The 24,038-nt window shown below is 47.3% G+C and overlaps 1 protein-coding gene across 1 annotated transcript in view; it reads right to left on the bottom strand.

Moving 5' to 3' along the window:
* Nucleotides 1-23,672, bottom strand: part of NPEPPS (aminopeptidase puromycin sensitive) — a 34,407-nt gene extending 10,735 nt beyond the window's left edge. The window contains exons 1-12 of the mRNA XM_066567093.1: nucleotides 23,535-23,672; nucleotides 15,408-15,492; nucleotides 8,215-8,292; nucleotides 7,765-7,886; nucleotides 6,698-6,805; nucleotides 5,065-5,265; nucleotides 3,763-3,859; nucleotides 3,613-3,646; nucleotides 2,297-2,411; nucleotides 1,581-1,745; nucleotides 781-885; nucleotides 464-524 (exon numbers count right to left, since the gene is read on the bottom strand). Of these exons, the coding sequence (XP_066423190.1) occupies nucleotides 464-524; nucleotides 781-885; nucleotides 1,581-1,745; nucleotides 2,297-2,411; nucleotides 3,613-3,646; nucleotides 3,763-3,859; nucleotides 5,065-5,265; nucleotides 6,698-6,805; nucleotides 7,765-7,886; nucleotides 8,215-8,292; nucleotides 15,408-15,492; nucleotides 23,535-23,657 (1,294 nt within the window). The 5' untranslated portion in view covers nucleotides 23,658-23,672. The remainder of the gene's footprint in view (nucleotides 1-463; nucleotides 525-780; nucleotides 886-1,580; nucleotides 1,746-2,296; nucleotides 2,412-3,612; nucleotides 3,647-3,762; nucleotides 3,860-5,064; nucleotides 5,266-6,697; nucleotides 6,806-7,764; nucleotides 7,887-8,214; nucleotides 8,293-15,407; nucleotides 15,493-23,534) is intronic.
* Between the last annotated feature and the right edge of the window lie 366 nt (nucleotides 23,673-24,038).

Consider the following 24,038-nt stretch of genomic DNA (forward strand, 5'->3'; position numbering starts at 1 on the left):
TGATACAAAAATTAACATTAAATATTAAAAGAGAACAACATTTCCCTTTAGGTTTTTTATGTATTATGTCAAAAATCGCTGACCAAACACCACAGATTGGATTTGGCTGATGGAGCTTTGATGTCCCCACTTCCACATTTGTGCCTGATCCACAAAAATAGAAGGTTTAAAAGCAAAAATATCAGACTTTGACCTGTTTAATCACAAGATCAATACTGCAGAAGGCTCTCTCGGCAAACCAAAGAATATTTGTAAGATATTTTTCAGTCGTAACTGAAAAAGATCTTACAAATGTTGGAGATCACCTCAGCCACACACTCCAGGGACAGAAACTCCCCAGGCACGCAGGGCATGAAGCTGGGAGCAAGCCAGGAGTTTCCAGGAATTTCAATTATTTCAGGTGCAAAACCAGCAGTTTTGAGTCCAAAAATAACTTTTGTGCCCATCCCAGTGACCCAGTTACCTGTGGCAGCATTCCTCTGCTGGAACTTGGTCAGGTACAGGTTCATTCCTTTCCGGAAATCCTGGGAATGCACAAGTGCAGATGTCACAGGGATTTCCCATCCTCCCACTCTGCATTTATCCCCAAGAATCAGGCAAGGAATCTTTAATATCACCAATTCCTTCTGTATTTCCCATCGTTATTTTTTCCCAGATAAGTTCAAACAGAGCTTGAAGTGGAGAAATTTTCAAAACACAGAACAACTTCATTTTTTTTAAACCCCAGTAATTTTAGCTGTTAAAAATGCCCTGAAAAATCTCCAGTTCCCATCCCTGTACCTCATCCCCAATGTAGTCGTGCAGCATCCGGATCACCGAGGCTCCCTTGCTGTAGGAAATGGCATCAAATATTTCATCCACCTCGGAGGGATGGCCCACACTGACCTGTGGGAAGCACCACAACCCACAGTGAGAAGGATCTGGGCTGCCAAAAAATTGCATTTTGCTCGTGGCAAAGTTTTAGAGTTGAAAATCTGAGGGAAAATGTCGGTTTTAGAGGTGAAAAAGTGAGGGAAAATCAGTTTTAGGGGCGAAAATCTGAGGGATTCTTTCCTCTCCCACTGCTGGATTTGCCTGAGAGCAAACTCTGCCCCCAGACAATGAAAATGCCCCAGATATGGCTGGGTCAGGGCTGGTTTGCAAGTTAAACATGGTTTAAGTTATGTTTTGGTGCTGGATCAGATAAATTTGGGGATCTTCCTTCAGTCCTTGGCTTCCCAAAAGCAGCAAATCTTTTGTTAGATTAAGATTAGGATTATTAAATCCAGGAATAGCGGGCAAGGCACGCTCAGGGAGTAAATCGCTCTAAAACGCCCTGCTGGACAAGGTTAATGCCCAAAATTTATTTCACCAAATATTTTGTAAAACATTAGAATCCACAGGAATTAGGTCTCTAGGAATTAGATCTTTAAGATTTAGAATTCCTAGCAATTCCAAGGGAGCTTTTTGGGGCAGAGGGAGAGCAGAACCCACAGAGCGCAGCCCCAGCTGCGGATTCCGCTCGGCTCAGCGGCCACCACGAAATTCCCTTTTTAATCACAGGGAAAAAGGGGGGGAAAGGCCGGGAAATGAGGCCTGACCTCGATGGGGTGGCTGTTGTCTAAGGCATCGAGCTCCTGGGCCCGGGTGTAGTCAGCAGACACGAACTGGGTCCAGATGTCGTACTCGGGGAAGCAGTGATCCACGCACAGGTACTCGATCCACGAGGCAAAGCCCTCGTTCAGCCACAGGTGGGTCCACCACTCCTGCAGGGGCACAGAAACCACGCATAGAGGGCAAAATCCACTGGGAGCACTGAATTAGTTATTTTAACACGGCGTGCTGCTGTTTAGGGGCACACAAACACATGTTCTGGGCGGGATACGAAGGAAATTTAAATTAAATAAGGGGATTTTGGAGGTACCATAAACCACCATTTAAATATTAAATTTTGTTGTCACAGTGTGCTGCTATGGAGGGGCACCCAAACACAGATTTTGGGCAGGATACGAAGCAAATTTAAATTAAATAAGGGGATTTTGGAGGTACCATAAACCACCACTTAAATATTAAATTATGTTATCACAGCATGCTGCTGCTTAACAGCATCTAAACTCAGATTCTGGACAGGATAGGAAGCAGATTATTTAAATAAAAAATGAGATTTTGAAGGGTCAACTACCATATACCTCCATTCCAATATTAAATTAACTATTTTAACACGACGTGCTGCTGTTTAGGGGCATGCAAACCCTGATTTTGGGCAGGATAGGAGGCGGAGTGGAACAAAAAGTGGGATTCTGGGGGGCTGAGGTACCATGGTGACGAGGTTTCCAAACCACTGGTGAGCCAGCTCGTGCCCCACCACCAGAGCCACCCACTGGCGGGACGAGGAGCAGGAATTCTTGGGGTCGATGAGCAAAGCAGTCTCCCTGTGGTGGAGGAGAGAAATCAGAGCTCAGCACGGCGGGGACAGCCCCAGGAGGAGAAAATACCACAACCCAAAGGAGGTGAAATTACCTAAGAGAGGAGAAAACCCCCCCAAAAAACCGACCCGAAATTTCTCTCAGTGTAGCCACGGAATTGTCAGGGTGAGTTCCACAGCTGCTGCAATGCTTTGGAGCAGGAATTATTTTAGGGCGTGCAAGAAGTGGAAGGAAAAAAAAAAACCCCAGGCAGAAGGAGGGAAATGTAGTTTTTATTTCTCAAAATGCTCCCCTAGGTAATTATTGGAAGCTCAGCTCCCTCTGTGCTCAGATCCTGTTCCCCTCAGTGCTCCCAAAGGAATCCTGGCTCTTCCAGGAGGTGCCAACAGCGATTTCCCCTCTGTGGCACCTCCAGCCCTGCTCAGGGACCTCTGGAATGCTGAAATTCCAGGGAAGAACCTCCCCAAGGATGGGGCCTGCAGGTCCCCAAATGGGGCAGAGCAAACTCAGCACAAAGGGGCAAAAATTCACAGCTCCATCCCAAAAATTCTCCTCATCCAGGATAAATACATTTAAATTGTTTTCCCCACAAGGAATAAAATATCGGATTTCATCAGAACCGCAATAAGCAGGGAAAAGTTTAAAACTTGGGCTCAAATTTGTTTTGGTTTTTTTTTAAAGCCAAATTCAAAGCTGAGCAGAAGAAATCCCAAATTATTTCAGGGTTTAAAGTCCAAAGCTTACAAGTTGTTCAAAATTCAGGGAAATCCTCCTGACCACCAGCACAGAAAACGAATTAATATCAAGCAAAAGTGCAAAAGCTTGATCAGAAGAAGGAAAAAAAAAATCAAACTGCAAAGGAAGGAGAGTTAATATTTTTGATTTTCCCACTTCCACACCTTTACTCTGTGGCTGCCAAATTTACCTACGAGGTAAAATAAACTCTCCCAGCTGTGTCAGGAGATTTTATGGGAGAAAAAAGGGGCCAAGAAGGTTTTTTCAATTTCAAACCCTCAGCCAGTGGCTGATTTTTGCCTTCCTAAGCTGTAACACCACCGTAAATCATCCAAACCAAACTAAAAATTGAAAGGATTGATTCTGTCTGATTTGGGATGACACCCAGCAATTAGAGCTGCCTCAAAGGAATCCAATTAACTCCAAGAATTAATGAACAGAGAGGGGGAAAGACAGTATTTTAACATCATACCTATAAGTAACAAGGCCCCAGTTCTCCATGGCACCTTTATAAAATAAATACAAAGGTTTATTGATATTGATCCACACCTCTTCCTAAAGGTTTTTTAATAAAAAAAAAATCAAATAAATACAATTTCAGCAATAAAGTGAGTTACTTTACCAGCAGCAAAGTCTGCAATAGCTATGAGATCAATTTTAGGAAGAGGGTAAGGAACATTGAAGTAGTCCTTATAAAAAGGCAGAGTTTTAGCAGCAACCTGTAAGAAACGAGAGGAGAAATGTTCTGTTAACCTGAAACTGGGCAACACTTGGGAAATTGTGACTGGAACTAGGGAATTATGACTGAAACTAAGAATTTATGGTTGAAATTAGGAAATTACAAATGAAACTAAGGAATTATGACTGAAACTAGGAAAAGAAACCCCAAAACTTCCAGATTTCAGTGAATGACCAGACCCCAAACCCCCAAACCCGACTCGGATTTACCTCCAGGGCGAACTTGCCCTTCTGGGCAAAAAAGCCCCAAGAACCAGGAATACAACCAACAAAAAACCAAGAAAAAACCCAAAACTTGCTGATTTCAGTGAGTGACCAGACCCCAGAGCTGTCTCAGGTTTACCCTCAGGGGGAACTGGCCCCGCTCGGCCTTGCCCACGGGCATGCAGACCCGGGCCAGGACGCAATGTGCAACCCACAAAAAACCCCAAAAATGCATAAAAAACCCCAAAACTCTGAGATTTACATGAGTGACCAGACCCCAAACCTGTCTCAGATTCACCTCCAGGGCCAACTTTCCCTGCTCTCCCTTTCTCTCCCACGGGCGTGCAGGTGCGAACCAAGACTCCGCATGTGACCACAACCCACCAAAAACCATGAAAAAACCCATGAAAAAACCCCAAAACTCGCTGATTTCAGTGGGTGACCAAACCCCAAACCCCAAACCCGTCTGGGATTTACCTCCAGGGCGAACTTGCCCTGCTCGGCCTTGCCCACGGGCGTGTAGACGCGCACCAGCACGGTGTGTGCATCTACAACCCACCAAAAACCCATGAAAAGACCCCAAAATGGCTGATTTCAGTGGGTGACCAGATCCCAAACCCCCCAAACCCCAAACCTTTACCTCCAGGGCGAACTTGCCCTGCTCGGCCTTGCCCACGGGTGCACCAGCACGGTGTGTGCATCTACAACCCACCAAAAACCCGAAAAAAACCCCAAAATGGCTGATTTCAGTGGGTGACCAGATCCCAAACCCCAAAGATGTCTCAGATTTACCTCCAGGGCGAACTTGCCCTGCTCGGCGTTGCCCACGGGCGTGTAGACGCGCACCAGCACGGTGTGTGCATCTACAACCCACCAAAAACCCATGAAAAGACCCCAAAATGGCTGATTTCAGTGGGTGACCAAACCCCAAACCCCCCAAACCCCCCAAACCCCCCAAACCCCAAAGATGTCTCAGATTTACCTCCAGGGCGAACTTGCCCTGCTCGGCCTTGCCCACGGGCGTGTAGACGCGCACCAGCACGCCGTCCTGCGAGCGCGCCTCCACGAAGTCGTACTCGCCCACCACGAAGGCCACCAGGTACGTGGACATGACCGGGGAGCGCGCGAACTTCACCTCCACCAGGCTCTCGTCGTCGGGGTACGGCCGCCGCTCCACCACGTTCTGGGGCAGCACAGGGAGTTCGGGGGTTGGCGCGCACGGAAATGGGGCCTGCGGCTCCGAAACCGCACAACGCTTTACCCCAGCGGCGCTGGGGCTTTTTATGGCGCAAAGAGGTTCAGAAAGAGAGACTTGAAAATGAGAGGAAAAACCCCCGAAAATGGAAAATTTTTAAACGGGATTTCTTTGTGCTGCCTCCTCACACATTTCTTCAATTTCAAACTGAAACTTCAATTTCAAACTGAAATTTCAATTTCAAATCAAAAACCTTGAATTGAAACTCCAGGAGAACTTCAAATCTCAGTTTGAAAAATTGAGAAAAATCTCTCAACCCCAAATCCAGAGCAGCGCAGCTTTGGGGCTCCAAAAGGGGAATTTTTTTACCCAAATGCTGCTTCTTTACAATGCAAGGAACCTCACAAGCTGTGGGATATTTGGATTCCAGCAGCTCTTTGCATTAGGAAGAGGAAGGTCAGGTCTAATTAGCAGAGAAAGCCCAGATTTTAGCAAAAGATTCCAGGTCTTCAGCACTGAAATCCCAAAAGGGAAACCCACAAAAAGCAAGGAAACAAGAAAGAAAAAGCCAAGGGAAAAAAAAACTAAAAACAAAACAAAAAACCACAAAAAACACCAAATTCAAGGGATTTGGTGTTTTCAAGGAGTTCTCTCGTGGCTGAAGCGCCCCATCCCAGCTGGAGGTGTGATTTTATTACAATAAAACATTAATAAATAATATGAATTATAATGTAATTATAGTGTAATTATAAATATTACACTATTGCATATAATTATAATTATTATGTAGAATACATATAATATATAATATATATTATATATAATTTTAATATTATATTTATATTGATAATATTAGCATATTATTGATATGATAATAAATTTTTGTTCATATTTCAGTTATATCCCATTAGGAACTAAACAGCATCAATGCCATCCCAGCAAGGCACCCCCCTAAATCCAGACACAAACACCCTGTGGCAGGGCCAGGCTAGGCTTTATTTATTGATAAATAAATTTATTTATTATTTATTTATTATTTATTTATAATAATAAAAATAAAGCATATTAAAATAAAGCATATTTTAAAACCTATTCTCCAGCAACATCACCTATAAACACGTGCAGGCAGCAAATAAAAAATGCTCATTTTTCTTTGTTTGTGTTTCCTCTGTTTCCACATTTTGTTCCAGGTCTGGACAGAAACCCAGACAGGAAAACTCACAAAGGATTTTTTCCCAGTCCCTCTTAATCAAGCAGCATATAAAATTAATTTTAATTTATTTTTTAAAACTACCAGGTTTGTCCTGACATCAGATTTTGTGTTTCTCTCTCCATTTATTGCCGATTTTATTCCCAGCTGTTATCAAGGCAAAATTTTAATTATCAAGGGCATATTTAATTAAAATATTTAGAAACTTACCATATTTGACAAAGCTACTCTGTCTTTGGGAACCACCAAAGAAATATCAAAGGTTGCTTTGATTGCAGGCTCATCCCAGCAAGGAAAAGCCCTGCGAGCATCAGTGGCCTGGAATAAAGAGAATTAAAGAAATAAATCCCAGCAGATTGTGGTAAAAACCACAGAAATTCAATTGATTTCCAGCAAAAAAAGGAGAATCATGGTTTGCTCTCCCCACTGACCTCTGAATCAGGTTTTTATTCTTCTTTCACTCCTGATTTTAAGTAAAAAATGACCCAAATTGAGCAGAGGCACAGCAGGAGGGGAAGCACTGAGGGCACCCAGATGTGCACAAACCACCCCAAATTTGTCCAAAAGAGCCCCAAAAATGCTCTGTTTGTGCTGGGGGAGTGCCCTGGGCAGCACCAGCCCAGCCCTGAGCTCTTTGTAAGGAGGGACAAGGATGAAAAATAATGTGAATTTTTGATATTCATCCAGAAGGGATGGGTGAAGATAAGAAAATGCATCTTTGCCTGTTGTAAGTATAAATCCTGGTTAGAAATGAAAATGAAAATAAAAATGAAAATGAAAATAAAAATAAAATGGAAATAAAAATGAAAATAAAAATAAAATTAAACTTAAAAATAAATTAAAACTAAAATAAAAATAATTTTAAATTAATTTAAATTTAAAAATAAAAATTAAAATAAATTTTAATTAAAATTTTGAAATAAAATAAAAATGAAAATAAAAAAGAAAATGAAAATACAAACGAAAATAAAAATGAAAGTGAACATGAAAATAAAAATGAAAAGAAAATAAAAATGAAAATAAAAATGAAAATAAAAATGAAAGTGAACATGAAAATAAAAATTAAAATTAAAATTAAATAAAAAAATAAAATAAAAATAAAAATAAAATGAAAATAAAATAAAATAAAAATAAAATAAAAATAAAATAAAATAAAATAAAAATAAAATAAAAATAAAAATAAAATGGAAATAAAAATAAAATAAAAATAAAAATAAAATAAAAATAAAATAAAATAAAAATAAAATAAAAATAAATGAAAATGATCAGAGGCTTACCTCGAACTGGGTGACGGCGGCGTAGCGCGTGTCCCCGCTGGGTGTGCTGTACTTGCTCCGGTAGAACCCTTTCATTTTGTCATTCAGCTCCCCTACAAAGTCTATCTTGAGCGTCCCTGTCCCTGCAACACAAGCACACAGACCTGGGCAGGTGCCACAACACCGGCTTTGCTCTGGGGCTGCTCCCTGACTAAATAAACCCACAGTTCCCCACAGGATTCTTGGATCTTTTTGAACAGAGCAGCGACCAAGAGGGACCTCAAAAGTTCCATCTTCCAGTGAAACTGGGAGCAAAGTCTGCAGAGTCTGGGATTTAAGGAACTGTGGCAAATCAGTCGTGGATTTGGGCAGAAATCAGCCCAAATCCGCAGTTGCAGGGGCTCGGGGCAGGGTGGGGAACGCCCGGGAAGGAGCTGCTCCAAAGCCCCCGCGGGCAGCGAGGGCTCCTACCTTTCTGCAGGGTGCTGGGGAAGGACAGCGTGACCTTCTCATCCTCGTTTTGGTAGTTGAACCCCGTGGCGTGAACCTCTGCAAAGGGGAGAGCAGCACCAGGGTCAGAACCACCCTGGCAAGGGCTTTGGGCTCAGAACTCTGCAAGTTCACCCCAAGCAGCTGAGCTCGACAGCTCAGAATGAACTCTGAGCCATTCTGTGTGAGGAGCTACAGGAACAACCTCGTGACGGGGATTCCAGGAGTGGAAGTTGGGCTGAAAAACCCCAAACCTGCGGGAAAAATGGGATCTGTATCCCAGGAGTGGTGAAATACAGCCCCAAATCCCCCCCTTGCTGTTAAATGCTCCCATCAGGGCAGCAGGATTCCCATTAATTATCCCAAACAGGATGCTTAGGATTTATTGACCTAATTTGTGGCTCTCACTATGAAAATCCCATTAATCTCCACAGCAATGGGGAGGGGGGGTTTGCTTGGACTCAACCACAAAATAAATGTTGATTTTATTTCAGAAATGCCTTCAGAAGCAGGGCCCTGCTTTGGGGTTCCCGCCCTGCTCAGGCAGAGGGTCCCAAAGGCACCCAAAAAAGAGGAAATTTGGCATTTACACAGCACAGGAACTATTTGTGGATGCAAAAATCCCAACCGTGAGGCCAGGCTGGGGATCTGCAGGGAGATGAACCAGTCCTGGAGCACCTGGAGCTGCTCCTCCCTTCCTAATTCATCACACCCTCCAAGGGGATGTGGATGTGTCCTCCTTCAGCTAAAAAAACCTGGAACAGCCCCACAGAACCTCACTCTGCAGGTGCTGCTCCCTCCGTGCTCAGCCACTGCTGCAACCTGTAAGAAATTATCCTCATTTAGGAACTTTCAACCTGCTCCAAACCAGCGTCTCCAGCTGCCAAAGTCGGCAAGCCCGGACCCAGCCAGGCACTTCTCATCCCCAAACAAAACCCTCAAACAAAGCCCCACGATCGGATGACAAAAGCCGGCCTGAAATGACAATTTTAGCCACAAAAGGACTCGTTTTGCTGCTCAGGTGTCGCTCCCAGCGTTGGGTTTCAGCCCCGGCGCCCTGCAGGAGGCTGCAGCGCCAAAGGGACCTGGAACCGTGCTTGTTTGATCCTGGTGAAATTTCCGGGGCTGTTTATGCTGCAGCACTGTGATCTCAGCCTTAATTCCAACCTCTGCTCACTGCAGGAGCTGCAGGAATGGGTTAGGTTTAAGTACAGGTTTCACAGAGCTCTGCTCAGGGTTTAACCTGAGTTACCACCGTGCTGGGGCGCAGAGAACACTGAGAGGCTCCAAAAAACCAGCAAAAACACGAGGCTGGAATAAATTACAAAAATAAACCCCTTTACAGGATCACTTTTAGGCTCAATTTTAGGCTCTCCTGATCCATGCTGAGGAGTTCCAAGATTTTACAAATCACCTGAGTCGAGCATTGAAGAAGAATCCACCCAAGGACGCCCAACTGCCAGCAAATATCAGGAAACCAAAAATAAAGTTTGGGTTTTCTTCCTCAAACTGGGGATACTGAGGCAGAAAATGGTCCAGGGAGGAGGAAACGAGGCAGGAGAGGGAGATTGGAAGGAGAACAACCCTGCTGGATGGGGCTGGGCTCCAGCAGAGAGGAGCTGGGTGCTGGCTTTGATCCTGGTTATTTCCAGAGCCCATCAGGGCAGTGAGGGCGACCCTGGCCACAGAGGGGCTGCACATCTGCTGGGATTTGTCAATAAATAAATCACTGATTTGTCAATAAATAAATCATCACAAATTGATCAACTGAGGAATCCTGCTGCTGGAGCCCAGAGGGTCCCTGATCAGCCCAGGAACGCAGCAACGCTCCCCACCTGCATTTTGGGGCATTTTCTGTGGATTTTCAAACACCACCACAGCAAAGCCACAATATAAAAACATGTTTGGGTTTTTTTACAGCTTCTAAAGGCAAGGATCTGATCCGGCAGGCTCCTGGGACTCGGGAACACACAGGAATTCCTCACGTGGAGCTTCTGCCAAAGGCTGACAGTGGACATCGAGCTGCCCCCTCCTCTCCCAACTGGAGTTCTCAATTTGGGGTTGAATTTGGGGGATTTCTGCTGCTCTGGAAGTTTTAACTTGTCCCAAAAACCCAGAGGTGAGCACCACCAAGGCTGGAAGATGAAACACTGAAACCTTCAGGGTTTGCTAAATCTCCAGGCAGCTCCTTCCAAACCAAACCCCAAAGCAACAGGACATGAACCAACGATTCCAGATTACATTTTCTCTTTTTTTTTTTTTTTGCTTGTTTCCTTTTTGAGTTTTGTGGGGTTTTTTTGGTTGTTGTTGTTTTTTGTGGTATGTTTTGGGGTTTTTCTGGTTTTATTTTTTTCTGTTGTTTTTTTGTTTGGTTGGCTGGTTTTTGGGGTGTTTTATTTTGTTTGGTTATTTGTTTTGTTTTAGGGTTGTTTGGTTTGCCTTTTTTTTTTTTTCTGTTTAAACTGCTCATTCAACGCCAATAATTTAATCCAGAGCAGCAGGAGCGTGGCAAACACTGGACAATGCTCTTTGCTGGGGTGGAAGGGAGCTGCAGCTCCCAATCCGTGAGCGCAGCAGAGCCTGGCTCCGTTCCTGGGCTGGAGAACAAAAGCTCCTGGAGGGACCAGCCCAGCTCCTTGGCACCGCAAGGTTGCAAGTTAATCACTTGCACATTACAGCACAGCCCGGGCTGGGAAAGGAAAAAGCTGCTGCTGCAGCTGGAGGAAGAAAAAGGGATTTTTTTTTTTAATTTTTTTTTTTTTAATTTTTAAATTTTTTTGTCATGGAGAAAAGGAAAATAAGAAATGAGAAAATGAAAATAAAGGGAGGAAGCAGCCAGGAGTGAGACGTGTTACCACTTCAATCAGAACAAATACACAGAATAGAGAGGGGCTGCTGCAGGTCTGAGAGGCTGAAGTGGGAGCACCTCAAATGCTCCAGCAGCATTTGGAATAAATCACATTTCCTGCAAAGGGATCCAGCCATGGACAATCCCAAACCCTGCTGAGCCCGCAGAGCTGCTTCCCAACAGGGCCTGGACCCCAAGCAGGACAAAGCTCAGAGCAAACCATGGAAATTTTCCAAAATGCAATTTTTTCAAAATGCAGTTTTTCCAAAACGCAATTTTTTCAAAATGCAATTTTTTCAAGGATCCCTTCTGTGCTGTGGAGAAGTCACAGGTAATTAAGGCTTGGGTTTGATTTTTTTTGTTGGTTTGGGTTTTTTGGTCGATTTGGTTTGGGGTTTTTTTTTTGGTTGATTTGGTTTGGGGTTTTTTTTTTGGCTGATTTGGTTTTTTGGTCGGTTTGGTTTGGGGTTTTTTTTTTGGTTGGTTTGGGTTTTTTGGTCGGTTTGGGGTTTTTTTTTTGGTTGGTTTGGGTTTTTTGGTCGATTTGGTTTGGGGTTTTTTTTTTTGGTTGATTTGGTTTTTTGGTCGGTTTGGTTTGGGGTTTTTTTTTTTGGTTGATTTGGTTTTTTGGTCGGTTTGATTTGGGGTTTTTTTTTGGTTGGTTTGGTTTGGGGTTTTTTTTTTGGTTGATTTGGTTTTTTGGTCGGTTTGGGGTGGTTTTTTTTGGTTGATTTGGTTTTTTGGTCGGTTTGGTTTTAGGGGGTTTTTTTGGTTGATTTGGTTTTTTGGTCGGTTTGGTTTTAGGGGGTTTTTTTGGTTGATTTGGTTTTTTGGTCGGTTTGGTTTTGGGGGTTTCTTTTTGGCTGATTTGGTTTGGGTTTCAGGTTTTTCGATTGGTTTCTTTTGGTTTTTTGGGGTTTTGTTTGTTCGTTCTATTTTAACCACCACCCAAATCTCTGCTGTAACATCCAGGCCCATCCCCACCACACAGAGGAGGAAAAACCCAAAAGAACGAATTCTGCCCTCAAAAACCTCCTCGGTGTGAGCCCAGCCCAAATCTCCCTGCCGCACAAACAGCCCCAGAGCCGCTGGGCCTCCCAGGGACGCTGCCAGCCCTGCAGGAATCCCAGAAACTCCTTTGGATCTGAGGGGATTCCAGGCAAATCCCCCGGTTCCAGCACGGTTTCACAGCTGGGAGAGGATTCACAGGAAGCTCCAAACTCCTTCACACGCCCCGAGGATGAAACCCAACCCCTTCAAAAAACTGACATTTTTGTGAAACTCCAGCTGAGCCAAGGCGTCCATCTGGACACGCGCACACCTTGGTGCTAAAGTTCCACTGGAAATGTTTAAAAAAAAAATAAAAAAGAAAAAAATAACAGCTCTGGGGAGAAAATAAATATAAAAATATCCAACCAGTTTGAATTCAGCCGTGGAAAACTCTGGAGTTCTGAGCAGCTTTGTTCCATTACAGCATTGCTGGCACGGAGGGAACCCAGAGCCCTCCCTGGCAATCTCAGTTTTGGGCTGAAACTGAGGAATTTCTGCTCCCCAGTGCTCAATCTCTGCTGGTTTTGTTACTCAGTTCTTGCTGCTCCTTTGTGGATTACACAGCAAAAATTCCTCACTTTGACTGTAAAGCTGTGGGGATCCTCCCTCAGCTTCCTGTCAAATATTGGGCAATGATCTGCTCTCCCTGCAAATCCGCACTCAGATCCCAAAGTCCTGCCCTCAGCTGTGCCCACCAGCGCCAGGGGCACGAGGAGCTGCGGCCAGAATCTGCCGGGCACTGACAAGGATGGGGGAAAACCAAATTATTCTGCACTAAAGTCACCAGGTCAGCTCCTTAAACAGGGAACGAACGGGGATCTGCTAAATCAAATCTCATTCCCACAGCTGCTTTTCAGGCCTGGAAAGGAGACAAGTTCCCAATTATTTCTTGTTTCTGGTGAGGATGAGACAAATGCCTGCCCACAGAACAAAGGGTGACAACTCTTTATAACCACCATGAACTTCTCTCTTTGCACACCTCCAGGAGGGAGCGCCCAGGCCGCTCTTGGCAGGGCTCGTTCTGTTCCCATCCCCAGGCCGAGCACAGAGCGGCCGCAGGGTCTGCATCAACAGGTGCCAATCCCATGCCATCTTCCTTCCAAAGCCATTCTGCTCCTGGGCACCTTCCCAAATCCCACTGATCTGTTTTTAACCCTGGGGAGCCTGGGTGGGATGATGGCAATCCATTATTTTTTAAATATTTTTTAAAATTTATAAATATTTTTAATTTTAAGCTATTTTAATTGTAATTTCAACTATTTATTTTAATTATAATTTTGAATTATTATATTTTAATTTTAATTAGATTAATTTTAACTTTATTATTTTTATTATTTTCATTCTATTATTTTCTTTTTTCATTTTATTACTTTTAATATACTTGAGTATTTTCATTTTATTATTTCCATTTTATTAATTTCCATTTTATTCCTTTTAACATTTTAAATTCTATTATTTTCCTTTTATCATTTTCATTCTATTTTAAATACCTTAATTAGAATGAAGGTATTTATTTTTTCATTTTCATTCTATTATTTTCTTTTTTCATTTTATTAATTTTAATATACTTGAGTATTTTCATTTTATTATTTCCATTTTATTATTTCCATTTTATTAATTTCCATTTTATTCCTTTAACATTTTAAATTCTATTATTTTCCTTTTAGCGTTTTCATTCTACTTTAAATACCTTAATTTTAATTTGAAATTAATTCTATTTTTAACATGAATTGCAACCAAGTTGTACCTGGCGTGTTTATGATGCAGCAGTTTGTGAGGGCCAGAGTGTCATTCTCTCTTAATAAGAGAAATAACTCCCAATTAATAAATGCTGAGCAACCCCCCACAGTGGCAGGGCCAGCCCTGAGGTGCCAGGGGACAGCCCCGAGCACTTGGGGACACTTTGCCCAGCCCTGTGGCCCCGTTCCAGGATCCTGCCCGGCCCTTCCTGAGCTGAGCTCTGCTTTTCCACACACGCCCTCCTCCTCCCAGAGCAGCTTCCTCACGCCCAAAAACCCCTGAAAATCGAGAAAGAAACCAAAGCTGCTGGAAGGCAGAGCTGGGTGGGCATGCTCTGCTTGGGATCCTGAACTGCAGAACCTTTTGGGATGGGAGGGACCCCAAAGCCCCCAGTGCCGCCCCTGCCAGGGCAGGGACCCCTCCCCTGTCCCAGTGCTCCAGGGACACTGCCAGGGATGCTCTGGGCACCTGTGCCAGGCTCTGAGCAACCCACAGGGAGGAATTCCTTCCCAAAATCCCCTCCTGAGTGCATTTCTCCCCCTGTAAAAGTGGAGCAATGCTACGAGGACCTGGAAGGTGGCACCATGGAATGGTTTGGGTGGGAAGGGACCCCAGATCCCACCCAGTGCCACCCGTGCCATGGCAGGCACACCTCCACTGTCCCTGGGTGCTGCCAGCCCTGGCACAAACCCCTGGGATAGCAGAGCTGGAGTCAGCCCCACTGCAAAACCCACGGCACAAATTCACATCCCTCCTCTTCCTCAGGTCCCCAAACCCTCCACCCCTGCCCAGCCCCTGCACAAAGAACAAAGCTTCCATCTACCCAAAGAACAGGGATCCCTCACCAAGGTCACCCCATTAATCCCTAACCATGGCTCTAACCAACCCTTTTGTGGAATTTTCCATATGGAAAGGGGCATTTCCCTGGTGGGAAGGGGAGCCCTGCAGCATTTTTTGTTCCCTGAAGGGCTCCAGGAGCAGCTGGACTCCTCCTCACAATCACCCTTTTCCACGTTACCCAACACTCAGAAAATCCTGCTGAATGCCAATGAAGCGTTTTCTGTGCTCTCCAAACCATTTCCTACTGCAGGCTCTTACTGGTGCATTCCCTGTCAATATTTCATTTTGTCAATATTCCCAAATCCATAGGCACAGGTGATGTCCTTAGAGGTTCACACAACATCCAGATATAAAAATAATATCAAAGCATCCTCTGCCTTCACCCCTCAGGAGAGGTGGAGGAGACCGAAGGAATTTTTTACCCCAACAAAACTGAAGGAATTCCTTTCCCACAACACAAATGAAGGAATTCCTCTATCATAACACAACTGAAGGAATTCCTTCACCACAACTGAAGGAATTCCTGCACCATAACAGCAGCGGCAGCCACGAGAGCCGGCACGAATCAAGATAAGGAATTCCATGCTTCCAGGGGCAGGGCTGAGCTTATCAAAGCATGACATCATTTTGTTATCAGAGCTGCTGGGCTGCTGGCAGCAGCTGCAGGGGCAGAACCGAAAGCAGGCAGGGCTCCCACCTTCGTCTCCTTCCGGGGCGTAGGACGCGGTGATGATGTCGATGTCGGCACAGTTCATCACGATCTGGTTGGTTGCATTTTTCACCTGCAAGAGAAACTCCATCAGCACCAGGAAGAAATGGGAACTCTCAGCTCTCATCCATCTAAAAAGCAGCTCCAGCTGTTTGAAGGGGAGTTGGGTGTCTGGGATGGAGAAGGAGGTGCCGCAGAGCAGGAGCTGTGCTCAGCCACTCACCTCCACTGGGAATTATTTCATGCTGGGTAAAAAACAGGGCTGAAAACTTCACAATGGGGCCCTTGTGCAGGCCTGGGAATCCAAAGCCAATAGAAACAGATCCTGAGCCCGTCAGCCTCCTTTGGGGATGGCCTAAGGGACAGCAGAGTGAGAACCTCTCTTGGAGATATCTCCAGCACAACCTCTGTGCGTGCTCCAGGCTCTCAGAGCTCCTCAGCTCAAAAACATCTGCCAGGAGATTCTCCTTCTCCTCCTTCCCTGGGAGCTCCCCTTGTGCCAGCTCTTGGCTCCACGCTCTCTGCTTTATTTACCCAGTGCCAGCTCCCAGCGTAGGAATAAACCGTGGGGCTGTGCCAGTTCTCTGTTTGAATGCGACAGCCTGAATACAGAGGAATTCAAATTAAATAAAAATTAATTACAAAGGGGTAAAATATTTGGGAGTTAAACCAGGGAGTTATTCAGACATTTATGGCTGGAACCACCAGAATGATCAGGCTGGATCAAGCTGGGAATCCCGCTTGTCCAGGATAGGATTTCTAGCTGGAGGCACCAGCAGTTTCTTAAATAAAGGAGTAAAGATTTCTGTAATGACCAACCAGATTTAACACAGGCACAGAGAAACTGCTTCCTACCCCAGAATCAGCTCACCAAAGCCTAAGAGACTCCATCCCTGTTTTGTTTTCCCCACTATTATAACCTTAAAATGCCCTGTGAACACCTGGGGCCATCATTCCAGGTGCCCACATCTGAGCTGGCAGCCAGGAACCTGCTGGAGCTGCCTCCAGCTCTGGGCTCTGGGCAGGGAGAGCCCAGAGGAGCTGATCAGAGGGATGGAGCAGCTCTGCTGGGAGGAAAAGCTGGGAAAAGGGGGATTGTTCAGCCCAGAGCAGAGCAGGTTTAGGGCTGAGCTGGGTTGAGGCTCCCTGAAAGGAGGCAGGAAGGAAAACGAATGAGTTTCCAAGAGAAAAGGGGGAATGGGGTAAAGCGCCAGAGGACAGGGGTGGTGGGATGCTGAGATGGATCCTGCCCTGGAGGGGCTGGGGTGGGCTTCCCAGAGAAGCTCCGGCTGCCCTCACCCCGGCACTGTGCCCTCTGCCCATGCAGGGTGGCCCTGGCTGGGATTTAGGGTCCCTTCCAGCCCCAGTTCCACAGCCCCGAGGCCCTGGGCGTGCTCAGGCCAGCTCACCCACGGGCAGCACACAAACTGTGATTTCATTTGCTTTGCAAAGCCACAAGAAAAGGCTCAGGTGTCCCCCAGTGCTCCCTGGGCCAGAGGAGGAGCTGGGAATAAACCAGGAATGTTCCTCGGGATTGTCCCTCAGGAATGTCCCTCAGGATTGTCCCTCAGGATTGTTCCTCGTCCATCTGGGACAGAAACCCCGAATCTGAGCCATTCCATGGAGAAGGGAGGAGCGAGGAATTCAAATTTGGGATTTCAGAGGTGCAGGATGGTCCATCCCTGAGGCACCAGTGGTGCAGGGAGGACCAGCCCCACACACCCCAACCCAGCCAGGAGTCTCCCCTTGACCCCTCTGACCTGACCAATACCCCTGGCTTGTCCCCAATTAGGGAATTGTTTAATTAACAAATGTCACGCAAAGAAATGTGATGCATTTACACCTTTTGAGCAGGGGCTGTTGGTGCCAGCTCCCTGCAGCGGTGTCACACCGAGAGGTGCAGCACTCAGGCTGCCTTCACCTCTTGATGGAATTAAAATCAAATTCATTCCAATTAATAAACCCAACCTGCCCGTGGAAGCAATGTTTGTGTCAAGCACTGAGAGCGAGTCTAGCAGCCGAGGTGACGCAGGGTCAGCTTGGTTTTCCCAGGAAAGATTTACAACCTGAAATCCATTGGGTTTTTTTAAATTCTGAGTGCATGAAACTGAAAAATTACAAAGCTCGCCCCAAACCCAAAACTCAAATCTCAACAGTTTGTACCACAATACTGGAGCTTGGGGGGCTTTTACAAGGTTTTTCTAAAACACAGAAAAATCAGGATGAGAAAAGCTTTTTATAAGTGTCTGGAGACCTTTATTCAATCTATAAACCCAAATCTCTCTGGATTCAGAGCTGTCCAAATTGCAGACAATGTGAGTTTAACAATGGGCTTGATCTTTAAAAAACAACTTTTTCCAGGACACAACTTTCAGTGCAGCACTGAGCCTGCAGAATAAGAAACTTTAGGTTTAAGCAGAGAAAATCCAGAGGCTCCTTAAACAGGCAATTATCTATTTTTAGATATTTTTCCTCCCTTCCTACCAATATCAAGCCAGTTTTATGAGAGGGCAGCATAGAAGGAAATACCTAAAATGAGCCAGGAGGGTAATTAGTTCAGTTCTCCAACTATCCAAAGAAAGGGGTGAGATTCACCATACAGGCAGAAATTCTGCCTGCAGAGCTCAGCGTTTTCTGAGACTCCTGAGAATTTAATTCCGAGGGGAAAATGAATTTTTCCTGCAGCAGGGGCCTCCTCCCTGCTCCACGGAGGTGCAGCCACACCTGTGAGAACAAAAACAAAACGGGAGCAGAACCTGCCCCAGCACGGGGCACTCATGAGCAGGAACAGCTCAAAAAGGAACTCGTTTAAAAAAATGCATTTTTATCCCTCCGAAATGCCACGCTCTGGAAGGCAGATTTTCTGTAAATGCAGTGATTTTTATGTATTAAAGGCCAAAAAAAAGCAGATTACTGCATAAGGTAGAAGCAGTCAGCAATGTGTGGGGTTGTCACCCTGCTTCACCTTGCTCTGGAATATGAGAGATATGTCAGAAATATGTAAGAAATATATTTTACAGCAAGGAAAATGAATTAATTTAATTAAATTAATTGAGAGAAGAGCAGTTCTGCACTGCTCAGAAATCAGGTGGGCCAAGAGGAATCTCTGCAGGGAAGGGATGGTTCAGGATTGGAAACTCCTGGCTCTTGATGAATTCAATTGAATACTGAATTAACCAGAATTCAAACGCTGTTTTGAGGTCAGACTCAGGCACCATGAGCAGGGAAGGGGAAATTCATCCAGCAGGAGAAAACAGCTGAAATCCCCCCCAATAGTTTAAAATTTGATGGAAGAAAGTTAAAAATGTCAATTATTTAGCTCTGCCAAACGAGACCTAAAGGTGCTGTAAAGCCTTTGGTGGTCAAAGTGGGAAAGGATTTGATGGAAAATATTTTCCCAATTTTTTGGGATATCAGGAACAGGGATTTGAACTGCAGCCTACCTGAAGTACAGGCTGAGGTGCATCCAAAGGGATCTCCTGGAGCCAAAATTAATTCCAGATAATTCCAATCTTGTCACACGGCTCCAGAGCCCTTTTCCAAAAGCAGCACTACAACAACTGCGTGTGTTTTTAGCAATTTTCTCTCTAAAAATAGACACCTAAATTTACTCTGGATTTGAGTTCCAGGGCGTGTCTTTTGTAAGAATTCAAAGCCTCAATGAGGAGAGCAATAAAGAGATTTATTAACCTGCATCTCCAGCAAATTCCAGTGGCCGAGGAGTAAAATTAACAACGCCAGGACCAATTGGCCCACTGGAAAAATTCCCTTGGTTCCAAAGCACATCCAGCTCCAGGGCTGTGGGATTCACAGGGGTGAGTGAGTGAATCCCTTTTGTGATTGCTGCAAATCCACCCCAATCTTGGAAATTATGGGGCTCAAGGAGCCTTTGGGGGCAGGGGGCAAAAAAAGGTTAAAAACCCCAGTTTTGGAGCTGATGGCGTGAGGAGAGCCCTGAGGGGCTGCCAGCCCTTTAACCCTCCAGTGCAGGTTTAGTTTCATGTGCTGGAAATGCAAATTCCAAGGCTGGAGAGCAGAGGATTTATCCTGGACCAGCTCCCCAGGAGCACAAATACTACACCCAGCGAGCTGCATTTGGCCAGGACTCCACACCACAGTGTCAGCATTAATCTTTAACCAGCTCCATACGTTCCCCAGGCCAGCAGATATTGCATAATGAACCTATAAAAAGCAGCAGACAAGCAGTTAAATATTGCTAAATCTGCCAGAGGTGCATTAAACGCTGCAGCAGGGGTTTGAGAGAGCCCGGGCTGTAAATTCCTCCCAGATAAGTTGTTCCACGCTCAAGGAACACCTCGGTGGAGTTTCCAGGCAGGGGAGTGACCCAGCTCCCAGGAAGGGAATTTATGGGCAGGGAAACACCAGGAAGCGGGGAGGCAGCCCTGCCCCTCGCAGGTGATCCTCTCAGCATTCAACAATTCCATTTCAAAGCCCGAGAGCTGCAGGCAGCTTTGCTTCTGCTGCTGGACAACACCAGGGCCACACATCCCTTCTTTGTTCCAACCCTCCCAAGAGCCAAAAAAGCAGGGGAAAAAAAAAAAAAAAGAAAAAAATAAAGTTTGACCCAGACACTGAGTAATGCAAGTGCCCTGTGCTGATAACCAGGCCCTGAGAGCCAAGGCTGGCGTAATTAAAGCTCCAGCCAACAGAGGAATAATGAAAACGAACCATTTCCACCCCACAATCTTAATTGTGCTGGTGGAGAGGCATCCCCACGCCCTCAACAAATCAAGTTTCAATGCTGGGAGATGACATAAGTGGCAGAACAATCACAGGAGTGTGAGCAGGAGACTCCGTTCCAGCTCCAGCTCTCCCACAGCCACGCTCTGTCCCAGCTGGGAGCAGGGCTCCTTGGGAAACAGTTCATTTAAGGATTTTTTGGGGTTTTCAGCTGTGATAAATGGGAATTATGTACTGTCAGTTTATGTAATTGTTACACAACTGCACGGACTTCAAAAGTGTTCGTGTGGCCACAAATTATATTATTTAAAAATCTGGAAGAACCGGTCAAAACTGTAATAGCTGGGTTACCAGAGCCTCCAGAAGCACAGCTCCAAAACAAGGGCTGTGAAATTCAACTTGCCAAGGCTTCAGGATCATTCCCTTCTCCAGGGGGGACAATTCCCCGAGCTGGACACGGGAACAAACCACGAGCAGGTCCCCGCTCCTCCTTCCAGGCTTTGGAATCTGCTGCCCCCTCTTATCTTTTGCATCACCAGAGGTTTTATCCCCTGAAGATTATCTGGAGCTGCCATGCAAGGGGCAACGTTTATTATTGAGGCACAAAGTGCTTCAGGTTATTTATAGGTCCTAAAGCCAACACAAGTGTCCTGCCCCACAGCCAAGGCTGGGACGTTTTGGCTTTTTTTAGGGTTTGAAAGCCCCGAATTCTCCACAGAGGGCTGCAAATCCTATTAGTGGAGTGAGTAAGATTGATCAAGTGTTTACTTGTAATACCTTGACTAAACAGCCTGCACTAATTCCACTCTGCTCCTAAAGATGCCACATAGCAAAGCAAACAAAGCACTTTGCAGGCTCTGGGAACTTTTTTCCTGCTTTTGGGGGGTTTTTATTTTCTGGTGTCAGAGCCTCAGAAAGCATCACGGTGTGGATTATTGCCATTACCCAGCTGGGATGGAGCAGAGGAGCTGGCAATTATTACTGACTGGGATTAAAGAAACAACTTCAGGACCTTCAAGAGGAGGCAGCACGTGTATTTTCCCCACCCAAAAATAAAAAAAATTTGTGTTTTAACATAAAGCCACTTTTGCCTCGATGAGTTTACAGAGACTCCAAAGCTCTCAGGTGGTGCTGGAAACAGAACATCTCTGCTGGGCGCAGGTTCAGGTAGAAAAGGTCCTAAATTGAAGTAATTTGCCCCCAAAAGTCTTCTTTTCTAGACCATCCTGACAGAAATATGCCGACAGTTATTAATTTTTGTCTGTCAAGCCCTGCACAGAGAACACCCTGTGATGAGCTGGTTGTTCCTCTCCCCATCAAGGTGCAGAGCAGTTCCCCTCTAATTTCCTGGGATTTCCCTGTGCTTTGGGCTCTCGGCAGCCCCAGGAAGCCTGCCCAGATTCCCAGCCCTGCTCGGGCAGGTGAACTCACCCCTGATCCACTTCCCTGCCCTCACTCCCAGGCAGCTGGGAGGTGCCTCCTCCTGGCTTCACCGCGCTAAAAGTTATCCAAAATAAAGATACATTCTTTAGATCTGTTTCAAAACCCTCCTCCTCCTCTGGGGTTTTCTTGGTGGTTTTTTCCCCCTCCTCTCTGCTGTGGGATCCCCAGAGCAGCTCTCCAGGACGTGAGAAGGATTTGTTTTTGCAGCCTGGAACCTGTGGGGTCACAGCTTTTCCCTCAGCACAGGGCGCTGCCGGGGAAGTGCAGCATTCCCCATCTCCGAGGTGGAACCCTCTGCTCCAGGAACCCCCTGGACACAGCCGGGACGCTCCGAACGCTCCCCGGGAATCAAACACGGCAACCCAGCCCGCCCTGCCGGCAGGAACCCCCGGGCAATCCCTGCGGCGGCCCAGAGAAGCTCCCAGGGCTGCTCCCGCCGCTCCTCTCCTCAGCTCCGGCTTCAAAAGCCACTGCTCCCCTCCCCCCGAGTGTTATTTTTAACCGGGATGATTTCAGTGATCCCATTTACAGCCCCACAGCTGTAACAGGGCTGGGGTGTGAGGACAGGAATAGGTGCCTGGGATTAGAGTGGAAGAAAACGGGAATTTCTCAAACCGAAACAGCCCAAGAGGCAGCAGCGGCCCCGAGGCTGGAACCAAACCCCTGAGCCAGGATCAAATCCGCGAGGAGATTTAGGTTTTCAATATTTCTGTCACATGACACAAAGTTACTCATGTCTGCTTGGGTTCCTGCAGCTCCCAAAAGTCACAAGATCCCCCATCATCCCCAGCCTCGGGCCTTCCCCAGGGAAGAACTCTCGCCTTCTTCTCTACCTGTGCTTCACATCCTGCAGCTTTTATTGCCTCCTTGCATTTACTATCTATTTAAAACCAGGTTTAACCATCCCTTCAGCACAGCAAGGCTTTGATCTGCTCACATCTCAAGACTTAAAGCCTCCCTCAAATACTTTTTTAAGCTCTCTGTGCGACCATCTGATTTTCAGGAAAAAAAAAAAAACCAAAACCCCAAAAAATACAGTTGTGCTAATATAATTCTGTACTTCTCTCAAATGGCAAGGAAAAAAAAAAAAAAAAAAAAAAAAAAAAAGACGTGAAAGCAAATTCGGGAAATCTTGGCAGAGCAGCCAATGAGAATGACTGGGAGAGACTTGAAGGATTTCACAGAACTGGTTCCGGCTCTGAAGCACGAGCACGGCGAGGAGGATTTTTCTCGCCTTGCAGAAGAACGCGGCGTTTCGGCTCCGCAAACCTTCCCCGGCTCTCATCCCCAGGCTCTCCCCGCAGCTCTCTCTCCATGACACCGAGGCCTACCCTCCCCGGGAGCCGCACGGGGGGACTTCTCCTTTCACGGCTTATTTGGCTTTTCCAGCAAAATCCCCATCCATCCCCAGGCCCGCTCGGAGCGCGGCACGGGGGGGTCCCCGGGGGGCTGCGGGCACCGGGGATCCCGGCCGGGCTCACCCCGGAGCTGCCGCGGCTCTCCCGCATCCCGGCGCGGGCCGGCCCAGCCCGGGAGGAGCCGCCCGGGGGGACCCGCGGGGGCCGCAGCGGGGCTGGGCGGGGCTCCCCCCGAGCCGGGCCGGGCTCGGGGGGTCCCGGAGGGCTCTTGCGGGGTTTGGAGGGGGTTTGACCGCCCATCGTGAATGGAAACGCGAAGGAGAGGCGGGGGGAGCCCCGAGGGGCCTCCCTGCACCTGCCCGGCCGGGCCCGGGGGAGCGCAGGGGAACGGGGGGATCGGGGCCGGGGGTCCCTCAGGGCACGGCCGGGAGGGGGCGAGGGGCCCTGAGGGGGAGCGGGGTCCCTGAGGGCGGGGGGAAACAGCCCCGGGGGTGAGGAGGGGATCGAGGAGGGGATTGAGGGGTCCCCTCGGGGGGCGCGGGCCGGCGGGACCCCTCGGGGGCGGGGCGGGAGGAGGAGGACGAGGATGAGGAGGAAGAAGGGGGGGCCCTACCTGCACGGCGGCCTCCAGCTTGCCCTCGAAGGTGAAGTCGATGAGGTCCGGCTTGAGGCAGAGCCCATAGTTGAGGGGGGACACGTCGGCGGGCAGCCGCTCGAACGGCCGCTTCTCCGGCATGGCGGGAGCGCGGGGGGTGCGGGGCTGCGCCCCCCCCGGCGGGGCGGCGGCGGCGGCGGCGGGGGGGGGCGGGGGGGGCGGGGGGCGGCGGGGGGGGCGCGGGAAGGGCGACGAGGCGGCTCCGCACGGACGCACCGAGAGGGAGCAGCGGCGGGAGCGGAGGATGAGGAGGAGGATGAGGAGGAGGATGAGGAGGAGGAGGAGGATGAGGAAGATGAGGAGGAGGAGGAGGAGGAGGAGGAGGAGGGAGGGGCGGGGGCGCGCGCGCGCTCCCGGCTCGAGGCGGCCCCGGTGGGGGAGTGCGGGGAGCGGAGCGGGAGGGGGGGAGGGAGAGAGGGAGGGAGGCACGCGGGCGGCGCGTGCGCGTGCGCGCGGCGGCGC

Source organism: Molothrus aeneus, chromosome 28, assembly GCF_037042795.1.
Source record: "Molothrus aeneus isolate 106 chromosome 28, BPBGC_Maene_1.0, whole genome shotgun sequence".
NCBI classification, from domain to species: domain Eukaryota; kingdom Metazoa; phylum Chordata; class Aves; order Passeriformes; family Icteridae; genus Molothrus; species Molothrus aeneus.